The sequence below is a fragment of the Haemorhous mexicanus genome, chromosome 6 (genome assembly GCF_027477595.1).
Source record: "Haemorhous mexicanus isolate bHaeMex1 chromosome 6, bHaeMex1.pri, whole genome shotgun sequence".
NCBI classification, from domain to species: domain Eukaryota; kingdom Metazoa; phylum Chordata; class Aves; order Passeriformes; family Fringillidae; genus Haemorhous; species Haemorhous mexicanus.
The window spans coordinates 31,890,607-31,913,742 of record NC_082346.1 but is presented as its reverse complement, the minus strand read 5'-3'; the positions used below and the strand labels follow the sequence as shown (position 1 = coordinate 31,913,742).

General features: G+C 43.5%; 1 protein-coding gene and 1 long non-coding RNA gene across 4 annotated transcripts in view; one reads left to right on the top strand and one right to left on the bottom strand.

Annotated features, from left to right (window-relative positions):
• RAD51B (RAD51 paralog B) overlaps window positions 1-23,136 on the top strand; it is a 386,354-nt gene that overhangs the window by 348,561 nt on the left and 14,657 nt on the right. For 2 of the 3 annotated variants that reach the window (XM_059849718.1, XM_059849715.1), the window contains one exon: window positions 11,875-12,261. The exons of the other annotated variant lie outside the window; for it this stretch is intronic. In XM_059849718.1, the coding sequence (XP_059705701.1) occupies window positions 11,875-11,898 (24 nt within the window). In that variant the 3' untranslated portion in view covers window positions 11,899-12,261. Of the gene's footprint in view, window positions 1-11,874; window positions 12,262-23,136 lie in introns of those variants that run through there. 3 annotated transcript variants of the gene reach the window in all.
• On the bottom strand, window positions 6,209-15,135 carry LOC132329065 (uncharacterized). The gene is made up of 2 exons (XR_009486951.1): window positions 14,957-15,135; window positions 6,209-6,759 (listed from the first exon to the last, which is right to left on the bottom strand). It is a non-coding gene; the product is annotated as an uncharacterized LOC132329065 (long non-coding RNA).

The window sequence follows — 23,136 nt, the reverse complement described above, 5'->3', positions numbered from 1 at the left end:
CTCTGCTTTACTGTGGGATACCTACAAATATTTAATTAAACCTATTGTATGCATGCTTAACTTGGAGATATCTGTGGTTCCTTGAAACCGTTACGCAGGAGCACCAAAGAAAATACAAGGGAGTCATTGAAGGAAAATACAAATGAATTAGAAAAGCATAGCAACCAGAGAATACATTTCCCATAATACAACAGTCAAAGGTCATGAGATCACAGATGCTCAGTTGCTCATGCATATCATCTATTCTCTCCACTTGCATGCTTGCTCCGGAGAGGGCAAAGATTTAATGAGGATGGGGCTAGCATTAGCAGTTCTCACCCTTCCTCACACCCTCCATCTCAAAGAGCACTGAAAGCCTCTTTGAAGTTGGAATAGACACACATTGAATTGTCCCAATGCACACATACAATCTGGAGTTTTCTCATCAGGTACAAAAATACAAGGTGACTGTTCTCTTCCGGCTGCCCTGGATGTGAACAAAGCTCTCGAATCAAAGACTTGCTGAATTGAGGAGTTGAAAGAAGTTTCTCCATTGCATCTGTCTTTTCAACCTGCAGTAGCAGCCCTTCTCGGTCTCACGGTTTCTACTAGTCAGTTCATTTTTCCCAGCTCCTCAAGAAGAAATCCTGTTCAGACAAAACAGCACTCTATTTACAGGAAGCTTGGCAGGGTCAAAAACTGACTGTAAAATGGATCTCTTGTTAAAACACATACAGCATTTGCTCTGATGTAGATACAGCTAGGACTCAGCAATCTCTGATTTGCTATCGAGGCCTTGAAGGTGATCTCAGAATCAGATTTGTTAAACTTGGTGACATTGTGTTGTTATCACTTAGAGAGCTAACTCAGTTGCTCCAAGTCCCACTTAATCTGCGCAGCTCACTACCCACAGCTTCTGACCTACTTAGTCATTTCCAGTCTTTGATTTTAGTCTTAAAGCCTCTTTTCTGAGTTGGCATGTGACTGCCATTTAATCTTAATCAAACTTCCTTGAACTTCCATTACTGTCAAGTACAGCTTCTCTCACCATAATACCCACCCTTCTGAGTGCAAAAAAACTGATTTACAGCCAACAGTCTGCCACTTCTCTTATGCTCTGTGTTCATCTTTGCTTTGTTTTTCTTCCCGTATGAGTCACTTCTTCCCCCTCTCTGACACATGATGCTACACTTTGTTTCCCTCGATCTGTCAGTGGCTGAGATGCTGCCCTGCACACCTTTACTGCAGAGATCTGGTGAGTATTATTATAGTGTGTGCCCAGCTACCGTGTGCGGATTCAGAAAAAGCTAAACACAAAGAAATTGAGTTGGCCACAGGCTGTTTCAGAAAGTCAGCTTGTTTAATATGCTTTTGCTTCTGACCAGAAATGATGACAAACTCAGTTCCCCTATGCCTTGCTTAAGAGCTCCTTATGCAAAACACAACTGTTTAATCTATGCCTCCCCACCTACCATCTCCCCTGTTACTTAAGGGCACTTGCTAACTTTACAGATGCTGAAAGTCCTTACCAGCTTAAGGACTTTGCCAGTTCTCACTGGTTCTGTATGCTGCAGTAATGTGCCTTTGAAATAGACTCCTTCAGCCAGTTTCCTTCCATGACCAGAATCCAATCTAAAGACATTAATCCAGTACCACTGTGACTTTTGCCTGCACAGGGGCACTTCTGAACTGATGGGGTCTGTTGATTTTTGAGATTCTTTCATCAGGACAGAGAAGTTTAAGGATGTGCCTGGTGCTCTTAGTGGCCTGATGCTCTTTGTTTGTCAGACACAAAACACTTAGTAGCAATGTCATCTGCCTGTAACATGTAGGAGAGATTTGTTCAATCCCCTCTTGCATGTATGCTCTTTCCTGACCTTTTTCAATACACCCAGTTCTGCTTTGCTCTCTTCCTCCTATTTCTGTACTCATCAGCACTCATCCACTTTTGGGTCTTGTTGTTATTAATGTCTGGAGGTTATGTGACCCATCACTGAGCGCAGCCTTGTCCTCTTAGGAGGCAGAAAATGCCATACATTTTGGAAGGACAAATTAGCTACAGGCCATTCTTACTAAGCCTCTCCTTCAACTTATCTCAAACTGTATTTCAGAGCTGCAGTCACTACACACTGTAAGTTGAAAACAGCCACTTGAGCCCTTTCCAGCAAGGCTTTGATACTAGGCCTGGAGGAGAGATAAGCAGCACATTGAAGTTGTGGTATCGCTGTAAGTGAGGGCAGGGAGTGAATGGAAACATACCCTCCTTCTGGCACTGCCTGGCTCTGCGTGAGGGGAGGGGATCGAGCTCAGCAGCTTGGGTTCACACGCATGGCGGGAGCCAGCGGCCTCTCAGCTGATGACAGATTAGACTCAGGGCCTGGTTAGTGGGAAGCCTGTGATTAGACTTCAGCAACATCTGTCCCTAGCACTAAAGGAATCACTGCTGTGGGCTGTGATTTTCTCAGCAAACTGTAATTATACCAGGAACCTCATTCCTGCTATTTTTCTCAACAACTTAAGTGCAAAAAAATGTGAGTAAGGGTGCAGGAAAGCTGAAACTGTGAAAGGAGCGGGAAAGAGGCACCTGTTTATTTTTGTTCAGCCTATTCCAATTTTCTCTCAGTCTCTTAGATTTGTATGAATCACAGACTGTTTTCTCCTGGAAGTCAGTGCCAAGGTTTAACTACCTGAAGCTGGCCTGCCATCCACCTAAAGCTGATAGCGCTCATCCTCTCTGTCCATTTATGTCCCATGGCATCTTAGACAAGTGTGGTGGCACTTGCAGAAGGTGTCATACCAGCCTTTCCTTGGCAGTGCCACCTCTTTTCTCCCATGGGGGCAGCAGTATGGAGTGCTGGTCTCGGATCACAACTTTTCTCAGGACATTCCCAGGAAGGTATGGCCTGGGCAGAAGTGTTAGATATGGGAGATTGCTCACAGTGAGTTTAAACCTTACTCCCAAAGGTCCTGTCTAGACTAGGATTTAGGAGTTTAAACTTAAGAAGTGTTAGGTTGTATAGAGTAACTCTCTGTTTCAAAAGATACAAAAAAGGCAATAAAAGTTTGAACTCCCAGTAACACCTGGTAAATTTTGCCAAAATAACAATGTCAAAAAAGAGCAGGATTTCCTTGCAAGATTTCTCTGCCAGAAAAATCTTTTTGTTTGTGCAGTTGTAACTCCATAGTTGCTCATTTGCCATTCTTTGCTCAGAATATAAGAAGAAACAGATTTTTACTTTTTTTAATGTATGTGTAGGAGAGGAGGAGAAATATCTAAGAGAGAGTTTGCCAACAGAGCATTACCATCCAATACTTAAGATGTAGACAAGGTCAAAATGATTCAAACTAATCCATGTACTTCTTAACTTTTCTCGCAGCACTAATGTGACTTTTAGTATACTTTGAAGGAAAGAGTGTCTTGTCTATGTTAAGCAATTTTATATCAACACCATACTCATCTAGAAAAAAGCAGAATTTGAAGGGCAGCATGTCTGCCCTTCATCCTGCAGCACATCTGGCAGCACAGCCAGGGATGAGAGTGTGGCAGCAAGAACTTGACCCTTGGGTCTGAAAGCACTGGGAAGGCTGCACATTGGCAAGCAGACCCCTATCTCCAGAGCCAAGCCTCTGCAGACTGGTGACATATCTGGAGTAGTCTGGAATTGGCACAAACGGCCATGGACGAGGAGAGAGGAAAGGTTAGAAGGAACATGGAAAAAATGCCTCTTGCACATTTCACTTTCTTTTCCATCTGCTTGTGTGCTGTTGCTGAGAGCTATTAAACAGCTGCAGTGCTCTCTCCCAGAAGGGACTGTGATTCGGTGGAGATGGAGAATGATCCCTACAGCTTAGGGCTTTGGGAGCCCCCTTGAATGGAAGGGGCCAAAGGACTAATGTTTCTCTGACTGACTGTTCTACTAAATACCCTTGGGAATTTGGCACTTGGGGCAATAGCCAGAGATGCTGTTCTGGCTCCTCAGACCTGAAACTCCTGGCAGGCAGTGGATACTGCTGGATACTTTCTAACTCAGTTTTGTTGAACTAGGTGAGTCCTTCTTGTTTCTTGCCTTCCAAGCAGAACCTCCCAACTCTCCTGAACTGGTTCCAAATTTCAAGGAGAGCAGATTACTCAAGCAAAAGGTGTTTGCTGACTTTGAGACTGTATCTTGGGAAGATAAAGGTAGAGAGGGAGGACTAGGAGAAGGTGGAGTGGGCCTACAGTGACTGCCAAGGTCTGAGCAAAAGAGCAGGTTTTTTGCATCCATTCATACACTCACCAGTTTCCTGCATTGTTCCTGCAATCAGCATGCTCCACCTGCTTTTACTTAACCATTTCCTGTTTACAGCTTCCAAAAACTTTGTGGTGAAATCACTAATCTGCCACAAGATCAGTCTTCACGGTTCCTTTTGAGCAGGCTTCACTCACTTTTTTTCTCTGTCTTCAGTACACAGATCTTTCAGACCGAGGCCCTGTGTGCTGTGTGTGCATGTCTGCATGCGTGTGTGCTTGCAGCCAGTAGTTATGTCAGGAACTTGTGCTTGCTCATTAGTTCTTTCTCTTAACATATGACCCTTCTTTTCCTTCTAAGGCTTGCTGGTTGTTGCAAATTTGAGCAAAGAAACAAACAGTAGCACTGAGGGCTGGTGCCTCTTTCTGTACAATAGAGGGCTCCAGATATTTAGAGGAAAGACTCTTCCCATTACTTTCAAGATCTAAGTGCTCTCCCACCAATGAGGAATTTGTTCTCTGCATAGCTTGCCTGTGCTTCAAATTATTTTCTAGGTCTGAAAACAGTGAGGCAATTTCTTCCAGTCTACTGTTCAGTTTCTCAGATGTGAAAGGTAAGGTATGAGAAGAAGGAAGGGTGAACCAAAGAAAAAGAAATCTCTCTTTTACAGTGTAGATGGCTCCCACAAGTGCCCATCACACACTTAGTCATGTCTTGCAGAAATCAATAGAAATGTCTGCACGCTTCAAGTCTACTCTCCTTAGCTATATTGCAGAAAACACTACAGCCACCCCTAAAATAAAATTTATTTTTCACTGCTTTTCCTGTTTGTTTACTCTTCTTTTTATTTCTCTTCTGAAGCAGTGAAAATAGATTCTCAAGTTTCCTCTCTGATTCTCATGCTCTTGCACAGTGCTGCAATGTTTGGGTTGCGGTGAGCACTGCAGGGGAATGTTCTCTTCTTAAAATAAATCATGGAAACATTTCTGTTGGAATCGGCGCTTGTAGAAGTTTACTTTTTTTAAAAAAAGAAGAATGTCAGGCCAGCTTTGGCCTGGCACTATATCCCTTCAGAGGGAACAGACTTCTGATGCTTACATATACACTGTATATGTACTGACGTGTGTGTGTGTGTGTCTGTCTGTGTCTGTGTGTGTGTGTGTGTGTGTGTGTGTGTGTGTGTGTATGTAGATAAATATACATACACACACACACCAGTATACGTGCCAGCTACACTGGTATAACTGAGCACTGAAATAATCCTGTAAGGACACTGGACATGTTGGTCCTGTCAAACAGATCTGTAAATTCCTTAACTATCTCTGCTGCAAGTTAGTGTAAGTCAGGATGCTTTCTCTGTCCACGTAGGTGTAGAAGGAGTTGATCTGTCATATGCACTGGCACTGCTGCTGAGCTGTTTCACGCTTTGGAAATGAAGTTGATGTGCTCACAGTCTCACATGTTTCTGGATATTTTATCAAGAATACTAAAGCCCCACTCCCTGCTTTAGCTGTAATATAAACAGGCAGCAGTATCAGTTCTGTATGGGTTATAAGGGATGGTCTGGGCATTGCTGATGTCCAGGCAGCTGTCTGCTGTAGGCATAGCACAACCCCACTTAGTTCACAGTTTGCTGAAATATCCTTCAAGCTGTTTGTGAGCAGCTTTTGAACTTCCATTGGGGAAAGGAAGCAGTTGTTTTCTGCACAGAAGTCTCTTTCAGATTGGCCCCAGTATGTAAAATGGTTACTTTGGTACACATCCAGCACAATTCATTCAATATTTTATGTCAGGGTGCTTGTCATCAGTGGCATTTGCCCAGGGTGAGTCACACCTACCCAAGCAATGATTGAGAGAGCCCTCAAATCTTTCTCATTTTCATTTTACAGGGTACAGCCCTGGTAAATTCATGATCATATTGGACCACACAGCACTTTATAGACCAGCTCCTTTGCTTCTAACCATATTTCAGCCCAAGAGGCAGCTACTTCCAAAAGAGGTTCTCTGGTTCAGTATCCATCTTTATTTTCCAAATGTTTCTTTCACCACACAGCTTTCTGGTTACATTGTAAATTTGAGTACACTCAAGATATTTTTGCCTTCTTCCTCCACCCCAAAATTGAAGGAAAGTTGAACTTTATGAAAATGAAGTGAGAACTGAGACCCTGAAGCAAAATGGCAGGAGGTGTAGAGAACCATGCAAGACTCTTTCCAGGAAATGGGCAGAAGGTTCATCACATGAGTCACTGTAACCTTAGATGACTAAATTCTTGAAGAATAAACTGTCAGGAATATGATACTTCTGAGGACAGTTCCAGAGGGAGACGAAACCTTCTTAAATAGCTGTTGTTTGGTTTTTTGTTCGTGATTCATTCCTGAGGAAATTGCTGAGTCTCTGGCCAGGAACGGGGCGGGGAGAAGTGCAGGCAGTGCCAGCCCTCCTCAGTGGAGGCAGCAGGCAAGGCATGCTGGGTTGCACATCCTGCTGCTCCTGGCACCAGCTCTCCTGCCCAAGGAGCTGAGAAGGGATCAGGAGCACTCCATGGCTGTCCTGCCCAAGCGAATAGAGTAAAACAGGATCACTAGTGCTCATCTGCCAACTGAATCAGTTCACAGCATATTTTTGTGTACCAGCAGATATGAGACCAAGAGGAAATTAAGATATTAAAACCCTAATTCCAGTTCCTTTTAAAAAGTTTTCTTGCTCTACCCGCTCCAACCTGTTAATCAAGTTCTCTCAATAAAACTGGCCCAAAGCTCTGAATTTGGATTTCAGAGATGGTCTTAAGATTTTAAGCCAGTTGCAACAGAAGCGGTCAGATGCCCTCCAGAGCTACCTCCAGAGGAGCTGAACTAGCATCAACAGCACTGGGGAATATTTGCAGTAGTATCTTGAGTGTGGAGAAACCCCAGTGTTCCAGCACGCTGCTGTCAGTTCCCATCTTGATGAGTTTCACCCAAGCAGTTAACATTTCAGCATTAGTTCTGTGTCTCATAATGCCATTTATGTAATGATTGCTCATTTGGTTCCCATTAAAATAATGGTATTTCTTCTGCAAACCACTGCCTGTAAAAATCAAGCCACTGAGTTTCTCTTTAGATTGTAATAAAGGAAATAAATAGTAGGATACACACTGTAATTCCCAGAGAATGGGGGGCTTTCTTTCCCCTCTTCATACAAAGTTCAAATATCAGAATTAGGAATGTGAAAGATCTATTAAGGGTTGATGAATCCATCTCCTGCAAAAACACAGTGTAGTTACTCCCCAGCAGATGTTCCTCAGGTACTCTATTGATAAATGAGTCGACAGCTCTCCATAGTCAGAGAGAGTTATTTCTCTCTTAAAATTGAAGAAATGGAAGGTGCAGTTCTCTCAGGTCATCACAGTGCCACTGTACTTTGAGACAGTGTAGAATATTCCTTGTATTGTATATACCAGCACTTTGAGGAATTCAGTTTCACATGTCTCAAACAATGGGGGTTTCATCTCTTCCTGTGGGAGCCTGCTCTGCAGCCTAACTCATTTCACCATCTGGAGCATTTTCCTGAGTGTCTGCTCACTTTAAACTTTCTTTTAATTGTGTACCCATTATTTCTTCTTAAAGGTAATTTGCCAAAAGTTTCTGTTGGGTGAAATTCACATTCTGTTGTGCTCTTTTTTTTTTTTTTTTTTTTTTAAATGAGGATTGAGAAAACCCTGAACGATTGATGACTTTTTCTCTTTGCTTTTTCTTTCTCAGAAATAATAAGTAATTAATAATATATTACTGCTTTTTTAGCCATTCATCTCAGCGATTTACAAGGAAGATCAACACTGTTGTACTCTTTTTACAGATGGGAAAAATTGAAGCACAGGGCAGGAAACAACTTGTCTGAGATCATTCAATGAGCCCATAGCAAGACTTGGATTTTTAAGCAGGTCTCCACAGTACTGCCCTACTTTTTTCTTACTTTTTTATTTTTTTGGCCCAGTCTAGTTCCCTTTGGCTTTGTTGGAGTACCTAGGAAGCACAAACTTTCCATGAACTTTATTCAGAATTGCAATATTGTAACTGAAAGGTCAGCTTGCTGAATATTTAACAGTTACTATCTTTCCAGTGTGTTGGTCAAGCATCCTAATTAAGTAGTGATAAATAAAACCAACAAAGCATTTTAACAGACTAATTCAGTCCCTAGGGCCCCGAGCTGAATTTCCTTCAGCTAGCCTGTGTTTTCCCAGTTGCAGATTGTGCAGATTGAACAGTGTATATATGAAGCACACTCTTATCAGCACACTGCAGGGAGATTTCCTTCCTCCTCAGTGCCACCAGGCTGACTTCACCTGTCGTATTTCCCTTAGCTTGGTGGTTTTCAGTAAGTGTGTTTCTCAGAATCTGAATAGTTGCTGAATTATAAATCTTCCAGTTTGGAATCATAACACCACAATGTGTACAGCGTGATACAGTGTGGGGAGTGATACTCAGCAGAGCCCTGAGCAGGCTTACCTGGGTGTCAGAACTCTCTGTGGGCTGCTAAGAGATAGAGGGTTTCTCTTACTTGCCTTGAAGCTTCTACCTGTCCAGCCTGTCATTTCAGTGAATATCTTTGGTGGGTCTGGAGACACCTGAGCAGATGGTAAGGTGAGTGTTGCTCCTCACCTCCACATGGGGAGGTGAGGGCAGCCAGTTCTGTGTGTTTGCAGTCTGGTACGCAGGAGCCTCGTAAATGCCTGGCACTCTGGAGAGTGAACTGACAGTGCTCACTGCATATGAGGTGCATCACTCTGTGTGGATTGAGAATTGAGAAATCAGGGCTCTGGCTAGGCCAGAGTTAGAGCTGAGGGATAGGACACAGATCCTCCTGGCTGCTGACCATTGTCAAAGTATGCCATCAAATGAAGTCTGGAACTTTATTTCCCTACTGCTCCTTCAGGCCTCCTTCATTCCAGATGTCATTGCAGCAGCATCTGAGGATTTACTGAAAGCCACAAGACTGCTGTAGGTCGCTGAGCACATTACATTTGCTTTCAAATTGAGTTTGAGAAACTACCAAGCAGTGTCAAGCCTATGTCTCCTGGCTATGTGAATAGAGGAAGCTAAGAAGCAACAATGATTACATAAAGCAGGGAAATCCCCCCAGACTTCCCCCAGACTACCTCAAACTGAAGCTGATTTGCATAAATTCAGTACAAATAACTTTGCAATGGCTTCTAGCCCCATGACAGGGTTACATGTCCTTGCTTATACTGATATAATCAGGCCAGTTCTCCAAGCTGAATCACTTGGAGAAGATAATAAAAGATCAAATCAGAGCCTGAGTAGAAATCTAAGCAGTTTTATGTAGCACATAGGTCTGCTTCAGGTGCAGATACAACTGGAGATTGCTATTCCACACAAAATCAATGGGAACTGTTCAGCGCCTGTTAGTAACCAGCAGCTATTCCAGAAAAAACCCTGTGTTATGTTTTATAATTTGTGATTATGGATGGGTGGTATCATACATATCTTCTTATACAAACCCTGTTTGGTGGAAAATGGACCTTACTGAAAACTAGAAAAAAGCTATGGTATTCTTGTAGTTAAAAACTATAGTCATCCACTTTACAAAACCTGAGACTCATTTGGCCTGGAATTCCTGAGTGATGCTGCTCAAAGAGCAGTGGTGTTAAAAAGACTTCCAAGATTCCTGTGATTTGCTTTAAACATCATGGTTTAACAGAAACAAACAAGTAAGCAAAAAGAGACAAAATATTGAAAATGCACATTTACTGGGCAATCTAAAGCTCAAAATAGTAGTTGGCTAATATGACACTACAAAACTATTTTTCGTTATCTTTTATGCACTAAGAATGACAATGTTCATAAGCCTACTATATCATGACTATGGAATGTCTGGATCCTCCTTGAAGATAGGTGGTATTTTCTGTTCCCTTGCTTAGAGAGTGGGGCTTGGGGACTTGTTTGTTTGTTGTAATAGGATGAGAATATAGACTTCTCAGAGGCTCACTACAAGCTGTTTCTTTGGAATGAATTGCTTGCTTACTCTTTCCTATCTTTTTATTGAAATAAGTTCTCAGATACATTTCCTGTCAGCCCTCTCCCAAAGCTAGAAGGAATATAGAAAACTTCTTATTCTCTCCCAGTAAATTCACAGAAGGACTTCTTGTACACTTTTTGGGTTGTCAAGCCAGCGCTATATTAACATTAAGTACAGTTGGGTAATGCTGTAGGTGCCTTGCAGTAAATACCAAAGCTGTTTTGAACAGTCTTAGAGGTGCTTTTGTCAGTGTAGCATATTTCCCTTGAGGAATATGGGAAATGAGAGTTATCAACATTGTCAGTATGGTTATACCAGGACAGCTATAGGAGCAACTCTTTTCTAGTGTAGTTGCTTTTTCATATAGTTAACAAACAGGGCTAAAGAGCAAGAGGAAAATGTGAGACACAGCTTAGACAACCTGTGTAATAAACCTCGTGTTTCTTCTACAATATCACCTCTGTTAATCATGGCTTGTTACTGTCAAATATCCTGCCTTTTCTTTCCTCCTTTCAGGTTTATTGACTTTTTTCAAAGCTTTGGAACAGCACAGTAGGAATCAGCCCAGATTTGAGCTGGCTATTCTGCAGAGTCCTTCAGGCTCCTGAGGGCTCTCTGTGCTATGATGGAGGTTGTCTCAGTGTGTCAGCTGCAGAGACTGGAAAAGAAAAACGTATTTGAATAGGCCTGAGATGCCTTGCAACACAGTTAATAGCAGCAAACCTGAGGACATGACATGATCTGACTGATGCTTAGTACCTTGGATATTTTGGTCCTGGTAACTGTGTGTGTTTCTTCAGTTTGTGTTCATCACTTTGCAGGTTGCTCAGGAAGGCTTTCGTTTTGGTTTTAAATATTTCCTCTCACAAACAACAGTCTGTTTTCTACATAAAGTGTCTAATCAGTCATATAATATCCTTTATTTACAAAGAGAGCTTCATCCCAAAGCACTTTACAGTCTGTCATTGACAGAGGTCTAAGACTAGAAGAGGAGCAGATTATACTGGTTGGGAGCAGGCTCTGATCTCAGCCTAGGTATTAATAAAGCATGTAAAGTGAAGCCATAATATTCTCTCTGAATCCAAGGCAACTTGCTATTAATTAGAAAATATATTACTATAAGTTGTCCTCTGTTTAATTCTAGAAAATGTGTTTGAACTGTCAAACATGAGCTGTAGTAGAGAATGTCCATCTTCTTGCACATCCCATTCTCTGTTCATAGGTACTGGCTACCAAAAATCAGTTTTATTGGAAAATAAGGTGGTGCAAGTACCTTGGCAAGTACAGTATTCTCAGCAAATACATGCTGGCCTTTGGAGAGCTCTGGCAAAGAATGGTAAAGGGGCCTCGACCAGTCTAAAGTTTGGCTCTAGAGCACATCAGAAAGTTTGCCAGCCAGAATGAGAAGGAGAGTTTGCACACTGGTAACTAGAAGGATAACTAGACAGGCAGAAAAAAGAGGATCATTCTATGCACATCAATCAATTTTCAGCAGATCAGTACCATTAGTTCATAGTGAACTTATTACCTTGATTTGTTTTGTGTATTAAATGGGTTTCCAAGTGGTTGTTTGCTGGAGGAAACGACAACTTTGCAATCTCATTCAGAAATATTGTGATTGAGGTGTCTTGTCTTTATTGTGTGTTTCAGACCGAAAGGATCAAACTAATTTAGTTTGGGAAGGAACCAATCCTGCCCTGCAGCCCATACGAGTGAGGAACACTGCCTTGAAAGATACTTTACATGATGCTGCTTTACCCAGCACTACTGGTGAGACTTCAAGAAATACATCAAATCTATAGAAAGGACAAATGAAACTTCCCCAAAGACTTGAACGAATGATGACATTGGTTTTCAAAAATCTGGTGAAGCAGAGATTGAACATTCTTCTTCTTTCATCTCTTCAAAGACTAACTTTAAAACCAAGTGCTGTTCTTTGTATATGTGGGGCCATACTTAACTCTGAACTTATGAAAAACCTGTCTTTTGTTTAGGTTAATTTAAGTGACTTATAATAATAAAAGCCTCTGAACAACATACTGAAGAAGTGTAGGCCACATGTGCCTTCCTAATTCACCTCACCACATCATCAGTTTGGAGGAACCAATGGCCAAGCACAGGAGTGTCCACAGCCCAAAACACTGTGAAATGTTCACTTCTTTTTTTTTAAGAGAATGATAAGCCCACTCAGTGGCTTGATTACGAAGCAATAGTACAGTAAGTACTTACTCCTGTAACTCACTTGGAAATCATCAGAGATGATGTAAGAGTTACAAATAGCTGGGCTCAGGCTGTTCAGAATGTTAGGAGATCAGGTAGCAATCTAAATGGTGGGAAGATCGAAGTGTATTACAGCTGCTCAGCTTTCTCTGTCTTCAAAGCACTTTTGAAGTATTCACAACATGACTGCAAACCACAGAACTGTTTACTCATCTTACAGACTTAGAGAATGTATGACTTGCTCAAGGCCACTAAAAGCATCACTGGCTGTGCTGTGATCAGGATCTGTTCCCAGCTCTCAAGCCTACAGGAAAGCCATGGGTTCAGTTAGTGCCAGCTGCCATTGCAGTCACCATTGGCCTGAGAGGCTGGTTCTGTCCTCTGCCATCACAGGCAAAGCCTCCCTGAGCACCCTCTTGAGAATTGTACAGGAATATGAGAGGTCTGAAGTACGGCCGAAGTGGCTGTAGGTAACCCAGCCAGGAAATGAGCTGCAGTGAGGCCACCTGGGGCAGCCAGGCAGGCAGGTTGCCATCTGCTGTTTGCTGGGCTGTCTGGGGGTGATGAGAGAGTTCCTGGAAGCACGTGGCCCCTACTAAAAAGTACTGCACGCTGGTAAGGCTGGCAGTGCCAGAGATGTGGAAGCTGATGTGGCATCACTCCCAGCCACCAGACAAGATGGCATGGAGAGGCCATCTCTGCAGCTCTCTGTTTGCACGCTTGCTCACACAGCTTTGGGCTCTCCTGTAACAAGGAAGTTTCCATCACAACAAGAAAGCTACTGCATTTCAATAAGCTACTTCTAAAAGTAATACATTTCACCCTAGGGAAGAGCAATTTTGCAGCTTCAGTGTTACTAGTTTTGTGCTTTGAGGAGACCTTTGTAACATGTAATTTTAATTTTGTTTTAGCTAAGATTTAGATTTTCTTCTTGACAGTGCTGTACTACCAGCCACTCAAACCCTGCTGAACTTGCTTGTAGCCATTTTATCTGAGTATCTTGTAAATATTTGGTAGAGCACTCAGACAGAGAAGTGTTTTTTGCTCTTACAGTCACATGTCTGTTTCCAGGACCTTTAAGAAGTACAATAGACTGAAGGCAGGGAAAATTCCACTGAGATGCATTCAAGTCTCCAGGGAGCAACTGCACTCTGTTTAGACTAAAATTTCTCATTGCTGTCTCTCCCTATTTAAAAAAAAAACATGGAAGGATTGAGAGGGGAAGTTAGAAGTCTTCATTATTATAAACACCAGAATGCAAGGAGTTTTCACTTATTTCTGTCATATTGCAAAGCTGTTTGCAGTTGGAGAGGGAGATAGGCTTTTCAATGCTCTCTGCACTACCTGGGAAATTTCCATCAAGTTTTAAAATGTTTTACAAACATTAGTGAATTTAAGCTTAATCCCCTTCTTCTCATCCCCATGAAGGAAGTACAGTTTAAAGAGAGGGCTAATGAGACTAAAATAGTTGTGCTTTGCTGAGGTCACAGGGGCAGCGTGGTAACAGAACTTGGGTCTTTGAGTCCCAGCTTTCTGTCTTCCACCAAAAACAACACACATTCCTACACCCCAAACAACACTCATTCCCTCCCTTTCCAAGACTTGCTCTAATTCCCTATAGGATATAGTGAAAACATGCTGGCATCACACATTGAGACAACCTTGGGTTTTCACCCTTGCTCACGACTGCTGTCCCATGGAATTAAGATGTTGAAAAGATCAAAGAGGGATGTGAGGTGGGGAAAAAAAAAATCAAGTCACTGCTCTATCTGCCTTGGGCATCTTCTGCCTCCATTGCTGCCAGTGGAGTTGATGATCTGTTGGGAGCAACCTCAAACCTGTTTGTATGTACTTCCATATAATATTCAGGCAGAACTGTAGTAAAAATGCCATCATCAACAAGAGAGCTTGGCTGGCAAGAAAATCAGACAAATGAGCCAATAAGTCACTCTTGAATAGATGCAATTTCATTATTCTTCTGTATGTGGCCTGCATTTCTCACTGCTTCTTATTATTGCCATCCTGTAACTACAGCTGCAGCCATCTCTTTTACCTCTGCAGAAGAGAGGGATAATCCATCAGCCAGTTTTCCTCCAGTGGTATGAGTGAGATTTTTACCAGAGGAATTAATGGTTAGTTGAAGAGAGTTGTTACCAACAGGGCCAAGCAAAAAACAATGTGCATGAGATGAAGTGGAAGATGAGGAAACAAATCTATAGATTTAAAGCTCTTAAATTATTTTCCCCTTAGCTTCCCTCATTCACAATGATAGATAACCAGTCATGCAAAGCGGGATGTATATTGACAGTGACCAGTGTAAGCAGGACTGAGAGCTTCTCACACGGTGGAAACAAACCTGAAGTCAGTCAGCTACCAATACCAGATCAGTATGTACCAGCTATTCCAACCCTTGCAGATGAGAGACATTGGGAGGAAAATCAGTCCTCCTGTCTCTCCAGTGACCTTACAATGTACCCCAGCACCAGAACCTTGGGCCTCTTAACGCTGTTACCTTTTGTGACAAGGCTCCAGCACTGGTCCTTGGGTAGGCTGCTTCTCTAGCACTCTTCCCTGCAGAGGATCCGGGCTCAGTGCAAATGCTGTGCACAGTGCTCATTTCATTCTCTGCTGAAAGGCAGCCAGGCCTGAGGTGGAACATGGCAAGCGCTTCGCCGCACCTGGCAACTCCACACAGCTGCTGAAAACAAGTGAGGAAGAAAGCAGTGTACTAATGCAGGGGAATTTTCACATAGGCAGGATGTAATTAGCAGAGCTGGAATTTGGCCAGGACACTGGGGTTAAAACACTGGCTTGCAGGTAACACACTGGGATCTTTCATAATTCAAATGCTCAGGATCTCCCATTTCCATTTTACCTGGAAGATGTCAGAGGACTGTTCCCTATTTAATGGTCATGGGCAGCTCTTGAACATCTGACACAAAGGAAGAAGTGTCTAAATGGTGCTGCACCTGCAGAGCTTCTCTGCCAGCAACTGCCCACCAGGAACAACAGCTGAAAAGATCACATCCTGATGGGACCATGGCTGCACCACTGTAAAACACACCTCCATGCCTTAGGGTTCACTTCACCCCTAATTCTCATTATTCAGTTTTCAGATGAAATCCCTTCCAAACAGAAAGAAAGATGATAAAATTAGGGCAGCACCTTACACACAAAACACAAGAAAGAGGATATTACCATTAGATGCTGCTTCAACCTTATTCTCTTCCATTTGAAATAATACCAGATAGCTACTGGACAACAGAGACTTTAGATGAAGCACTTCTCCCCAGTGTCGATGAGTGAGCTTTTCCAGCTGGCCTTGCTGGTAATGCCCAGAGCATAAAGAGCTTTTGCTGCCTTCTTCCTTCCAGCAGGGAAATCATGTTCAAAGCAGCAAAACGTTTTTTTCCATTTCATGATCTCACTTTTGGTAAAAGCAATTTTTCTGTTTACTACAAGGATGTTGAATGTCCACAAAAGATCAGGGGAGTCACTCATGAACCTCCCATGTGTAAAGTCTGCATAATGTTTCTAGCATGATGTGGCCCACAGTCTGAAATATAAATAACTGCAAATTTCTAACCACTTTTTAGTCAGGCCTGCAGACATGTCCAGTCAAAGAGCTGACTTCCACTGTGTGGTGCAGTGTGTGCAAGCAAAACAAGAAGTGTTCCTGCCATCTGAAAAAGCATAATCTCTGCATCAGTAAGTCATAAAAAAGGGACCCCTCCTCTGCCTCTGAGAGCTTACCATGCCAGCCTTTGGTTTATTTGAGGGGAGGATGGTTTGTATGCCCAGGTTGCCATGGAAGCCCCCTCTTTGTCAAGTGTTGTTTAATACAACCACCAACCAAACTTGACGAGAGTACCTCAGTCAGTGGGACAGCAAACCTACAGACAGCCTCTCGTGGCAAAATGCACTGGGGAGAGTAAAGAACGGGCAGCTGCAGGCAACAGGAAATCCAGCACTAATAAATAAAACGTCTTATAGCCAGAAAGAGGAAATAAACAGCAGCAGCACAAACTGAGAGGACAGAAGAGAGCATAACTGTGGCATGGGAATCACTGAGTTACAGTGAGCTTATTTTTACAGAACGTTGTCCCAGTTTGTTATGTGTTCAGACTGCAAAAAGAGTGGGGGAGTGGGGGGACTGCTCAAAGAGAGGGTCTCTATCAGAAGTTGTCAACAACCACTGTAATTAAGGAAGCAGCTAGAGCACACACAACCAGAGCTGCTGCCAAAGTGAAATGAAAGCATTTTTTGTTTTCAGCTGTAGCCCCAAAGGATAATAAAAGATGGTTCTACTATGCCAAGTGAGGAGCTGCAGGGACACCGTTTCTAGATGGCCCTCCTCCCATCTTTCCAAAATTAAACACTGTGGGGAAGCAGCAAGTTACTGTTCCTAAGTGTGCTTTCGAAGTGCACCCCATCTGACTGCAGCCACCTGGGAAGGCCAGCCGTAAGACAGGTGGGCCCCCAACCACCATGGTGACAATGGAGGTGGCACCAGCTGAGCTCTGCCCCCAGCCAATGGGCTGTTGTGGCACTGCTTGGTTCAGACTGCTGAAGCAGCAACACTGAATTTTTCTCCCCTTGCCCTCAGCTATGGGTTTCACCACAGCCCCACAGCATTGCCACCACCAGTGGGAGCTGCCGCATTCAGAAGAGCCACACCCCGCTTTCCTCCTGAGGGCAGCTGCATTTGGGGGACTCACTGGTGTCTTGGCAAGGACCCTCATTCATGGCACACCAACACCGTGCTCTTCTTGCTGCTGACAGCAGAGGCGGCCTGCGCCCATGCAGTGGCAGGCGCTGGGGAGCAGCGTGTGGGCTGGCAGAGCCAAGGGGTTGGTACAGATCTTCTCAAGCACGGGACGTGAGGCTTTCACTGGTGGCTGCAGAAACTGGTGTGAAGGTTCAGCAAAGGGAAAGAAGTCATTCAGAAATTGCATGCATATTTCTGAATTCATTCATTGCGTGGCGTTTGCCTTTCATCCTCCCCCCTGGGCTCTGTGTGCATTGCTGGCATTCTCTCCCAATCCTATATAATAATTCCCAGCTCTCCACAAGCCACTGCCTGCCAATGGAGCCCACAGTCACTGGCCCGCCAGCCCGGTCACATGAAAAGTTACATGCAAAGGTTTAATGCTTTCTCCTGACCCCAGCCCCTGTTTCTGTGAATCCCCTGCAGTGTTTTCCTAATCAGGTGCCAGGGAAGATTTGTGCTGAGCAGGGTGCTAAGAAGGTGGCTATTTAGCTGCAGAATTTCCACACTCTTTGAGCTCTCTCCCGAGCTGTAAATGCAAGCAGTGGAACCAGGTGAATGTCTGACGAGGCTGCCATTTAGCCCTGAAGCTGCTTTCCAACCGAAGGCACATTGTGGTTGCCTCACTTGCTCTATCCCAACTGCTGCACTAATGGTTCATTGCTTCAGCAGGTACGGAAATCCCTTCCCAAAGCCTGCATACAAGGTACACAGCTATGGTCCAGTAGAATTTTAGCCTTTGCTGGACATTGACCATATGTCTGTTCCTAGGGAGTCAAAATGAAAATACAGCCCTTCCATTACCAAATTCTAGATGATTTAATTCATCCCACAACTTGTGAAAGTGGTAACATATTTACTTTTGTGTAACCCTTATATACGACATATCAGAAAAAAAAACCACATGCTTTTGGAGAATCTCAAATGGAAGTGATCTTTTAATAAATCTGGATGACAGGCAGAAATATTCAAGGGCTGTTGCTGATGTATCAACAGCTACAGTAGTTTCCTGCTATCAGTGTAACGTGAGGGAGGGCATGTATCTCCTGCAGGAAGAGATCTTGTCCTCCACCTATGTTTTCATGCTCAACTTTTGGAAGCATGGGAGCTGTGTCTAGCAGTCAGGGCCTAATGTTCCTCTGGGTTTCATTCAGACCACAGAAAGACAAGCCAGGTGCACCTTTGTGCCAAACAGTTGGATAATCAAACTGAGCATTTGATTTCAGTTTTAGTTCTGTTTTTTTTCTAAGGGAAAGGGTCCAGCTTGTTATGAACTCCAGCCTGTACTTACATTTTTGTGGGTTTAAATGAAAAGACCAGATAAAGTTTTAAGTTGCAGTCTGTTCATATTGTTCTGATTTAAGCTCTATCATTACCAACATAACTTTTAAAAACAAGCAAAAAAAGTGCCCAAATTGACAGTGTTTTTCAAATTCTCTGCTTTTCTCATAATTTTCAAAAGTGTAGTGCGTTCAAAAGTATAAGCCTGTCCTGCTTGGCTGACCGGCTGCTTGATTATTTCTTTATATTATATTGCATTGTTTCATTCTTAACTGTAAGCCATCAAAATCATAAAATCTCAGTTCTAGTCTCAGTTACACTCAAACATACCTACTAAAAAGGTTTGTCTAACTTCTTAGTATATATGGCATTTAACAAACTTTGCTTAAATTTGTATTCCCAACTCAATCCAAACAGGAGTTGAGAAATCTTGCTTCTCCTAGATGAGAGCATGCCTGAATAATATAGGAATTACTTTTCTCACGCAAAAGCATTAACAAAATACATGCATAAGAAGTACTAGGGTTTAATCAGCCAGTGCTGTCTCTATATTTAAAAGAAAAACTTTTTTAACCCTTCAGGAGAGAGTCAAGCTACCAGTGACAATGGAGACGGGCCTGAGCGCCCAAATGGTAAGGTATGTAGAAAAACGTATAAGTCAGTGGCTGTGGCTGTAGTCAGCTGGCATTGTCCACCCTGCCACACAACAGCCAGGAGACCAGCAAGGAGGATTTTCCATTTCTGGAAAGGGCAGTGAAATGAGAGAACACAGCGATCTCCAAATTGTCTTTCCTTCTATGAAGTATTGTCTTCAGGATATTGCTTGACATTCATTCAGTCAAATATTTTGACAATTTGAACAAATAAGCAAGAAATGGTTTTGATTTTTGGCTCCACTGGGCCATTTGTGAAGAAGAATAAGTAGCGCAGCATGTGCCATGTCTCTTAAACACCCTTGTTTGCCAGAAACATAATGCAGTGTGTTTCCCAGGCTGTGGAAACAGTTATCATTTCCAGTCTACCAAGTCACCCTTCTCTCTCCCCACACCATCCCCAACCCTGCATCAGGCTGGGGTGAAAGGAAGCATCGCTCTGAACTACTCTGCTGTTACCTGTTCGTGAGGACAGGGTGCCAGTGCACATAACACGTTATTCTGTGCATGTTTCTGAGAAGGATTGTGATTGCAGTCACTTCACAATGGCAGAAAAGAGGAGTAGCGAGCCGAGGTGGGGCATGCACAGGCACCTGGGAGCCAAACCTGCCCCTCTCTCCATGCTGCTCTGCAGAGGCAGGCGGGTCTGTGAGCGTGCTGCAGCATACCTTCACAGGAGCCCTGGGCCAGGGCGCTGTGCTTGGGGAGATGCCAGAGGAGCTTTTGTCTGTGCTTTCACTGAGGGTTTAAGTAGTTCGATTAGCATTTGGGTCAGAGCACATGGAGCAGCCCCGGCTGGGGTGGGAGAAGTCACACTGTGAGGCCACACTTGAACGTGGCCACTTTACTGCACCGCCCCGGGTACAAAGCCTGTTTGTGTGGGGCACGTCCTGCCGTGCGTCACACTTTGGTTGTCAGTGGCAGCCATGGGTTGCTGGGGGGTGACACAATAACCTCTTTATGCTTAAAAGAATAGTGGGGGGAATTGCAGGAGACCATTGGAAACATTGCAGCAAAGAAGTGGTTTGGCTTTTGTCTGTCCCTCAAGGTAAGGTGCCCAGGCAGCCACTGAGCTGCCTCTGCTGTGCTGGAAGGAGCATGAGCAAAGCAGCAGCAAGGGTGAATGCAGGGCTTTTGGTGGGAGAGGACTTAAAGAAAAACCCAAGGAAGACCCCATGGTATCTATCTCTGTGGTCAAAACATGATAAAACTGCTTATTTAGGGTAGAGTTTTACAGCAGCTCACCCTAAAGTCTGGGCTGCCGCAGCCTTGTCACCCCCACTGCCTTCAACACAAGAGCAGCCACACAGGGAATCAGCTCAAAGAGCTGATCTGTCTGGAAATTAAACTGTGTTTTTAATTACCAAATAAAAGTTTGCTTTACTAGAATGTCTCAAAGTTTCATTCAAAGAGAACTGGAAAAATAAAAACGAGGCACTGAAAAGGGTCAAAACAGAAATAAATTCGAAAAAATACTGATACAAACTATAAAAATTGGTTAAATCTCTTACTGTATGTATCACTGTCTCCTTTGCCAGCCCCTCAGCCATACACTTCACAAAGTAGTAAGCCCAAATAATTCAGATTTGCTAAGCAAAGCCACTCTGAATATGACTTCTAGCCTAATAAGTCAGAGCCTTATCCAGTTCCCATGAAAAACATCAGGAAAGTTTCCTTCAACACTAATAGACATAAGAATGGATTGCAGAACAACTATATAACTTTTGACCAAAAAGTGAAGTTTTTCTAAAGCACTGATAAAACATCCATGCAGGAGAATGTGGAAACTCTGGAGCAGTCCCATTGCTAAATATGTTTCAAGTGAGCATAATCATTTTTGAAACCATGCTCATTCTAACTAGTGATGTGTGCTCTAAAGGGAAAATACAAAACAAACTTTTTTTTTTAAAGGAAAAAAGTATTTATAATTTCTTTATTGTGGATGTGCAGAAAGATTCCCCCTCTGCTGCTGGGAAAACCAGTTTCTGCTCAATAAGCAGTAAAGCACATCCTGATTTTTAAAAAGCATTTGTTAGGCAAAACAGGGCTTTTTTACAATGCTTTCATTTTTTTGCAGTTGGAGTCTTTCTGTTGATGCCAGCTGCTTTAGTTGTAGGTATTTTCTGGGAGATGGTGTCTGTCAGTCCCACGTGGGGTGTCCCCTTGGCTATCTCTCATAGCCGCCCTTCTATAAATCACAGCATATTAAAAAAAGGGGGATAATGCTGACATGTGAACTAATCCCCACATCAAAGAGAGCAATTCTCCCTCCTCCAAACCCCCACCCCCCTCTTTTGCTGGGAAAAGTCTAACGCCTAGAAGGTGATTTACACAAAACTTCATCCCAGTTGTTAGGAAACTCACAGTGCCGCTTACTTGCCAACTGCAGGAGAAACCTGGGAATCAGGGTAACCACAATAGCTAGCCTGCGGCTTCCAGCATTTGGCAATTCAGGAGAGGAAAAAAATTGGCTTGTTTCAACAGACTTGTATATATGTTGATTGCATGGCAGAATAGGCATGCATACAGACAGATGTAAACGTGACTAGTAACGTGTGTCTGTCTGGGCACATCTGGGTCTGTATGGGCACATCTATATCTGCGTGTGCTCACAAGCACTTGTACAGGCACAGGGCTGCCTGGCCTGCCACATACAAGACACACTGAAGCACACAGAAATGCCTCTCTCCTGCTAGGAGAAAAGAGGGACAAGGGGGAATATACATTAAAGACATAAGCCCATATGGGCATGCAGTGGCCTAGACATGGAGAGGTTGTCTTAAGCTATTCAGTCCAGCTGTAGGCTGCCTTTGAGCTAACAGTTCAAATGCTGGGAATAGATGAATAAGGGGAATGCTGCATCTGAGACAGGATTAAAGCATCCACTCACTGCTGCCCTTGCCTTTGGAAATGCTTCCTGTGCATTGATTAGGCACACAAGATACTTCCAAATAATTGTCTGTCTTTGAAATGCAACTTAAAGGAGGCAAAAATGCCTCTGTCTGGCTAGGTAACTCTCTTTTCTCAACTTAATGCTTAGCCTGAGCTTGTGCTGGGCACACGTCCTTCAGACATTCCAACAAAGCATATGTAGCATGGAAAAGACCACACTGGTGGTTCTGGATTCATAATCAATTAGCAAAAATACCTGCCTCATGTGAAACTGGCTGTAGTAAAGTGCATTTCTGTAAGTGTATGTATGCAGGTGAACTAGATACTTCCACCAGTATCGAAGGTTCTGGTTGATTAATTCAGTTTACTTGCTGCTTCCTCCTGCCACCCACACAGGCAGGCAGGAACGCCCTGGGGCCAGCAGGGCCCTCCCTACCCAGGTCATCTCTTGCCCCAGGCCAGAGGGCTTTGAATGTCTCTCCCAATAAGTCAGCATCACTGCCAAAAGAGGCACACAAGGTTCACTCCCAGTGCGAGAGAGTGAACTGGAGTGGGGAACCATGGGATTAACAAAAATGCATCCTTTTTGTAGTCCTTGGTCCGTTGTGGTCCAGCTGCACTCACAGATGCACTTCAGAATGATTGCACAAGAGCTGAGGGGAGGAAACAAGTAGTCAGGGGCAGTGAGACACTCAGGCAGCTCCCAGGTCAGTGACAAGTGCTGGCTTAAAACATTCATGAAAATACAGCCAGAGGGAGAGCATCAGGCATGTTGAGAGAGCCACATCTCCCACTCCACTGACAGGAAGGGCATGGCACATGTGTGAGGGAAAGACAGAGACCAAAAGTTTTGTTGTTCCAATGCTCCCTCCACACAGATGTGTAGCTCATATGTACGTGCCTGTCCCCTGCCATGTGTCAAGTGGAGAGGATGTGAAAGAAACTCCAGCATGCTTGAGCTCTCACCTCCAATACATGGAAAAACAAACACAGCCTTTCTCTTGTTTGTTGATTTAGTTCAGAGTGCTCCTACCATTACAAAACCATTTCCCTGCAGGGGACAGGCTAAAACCTATTTGCTTATTACTCTGCAAAAGA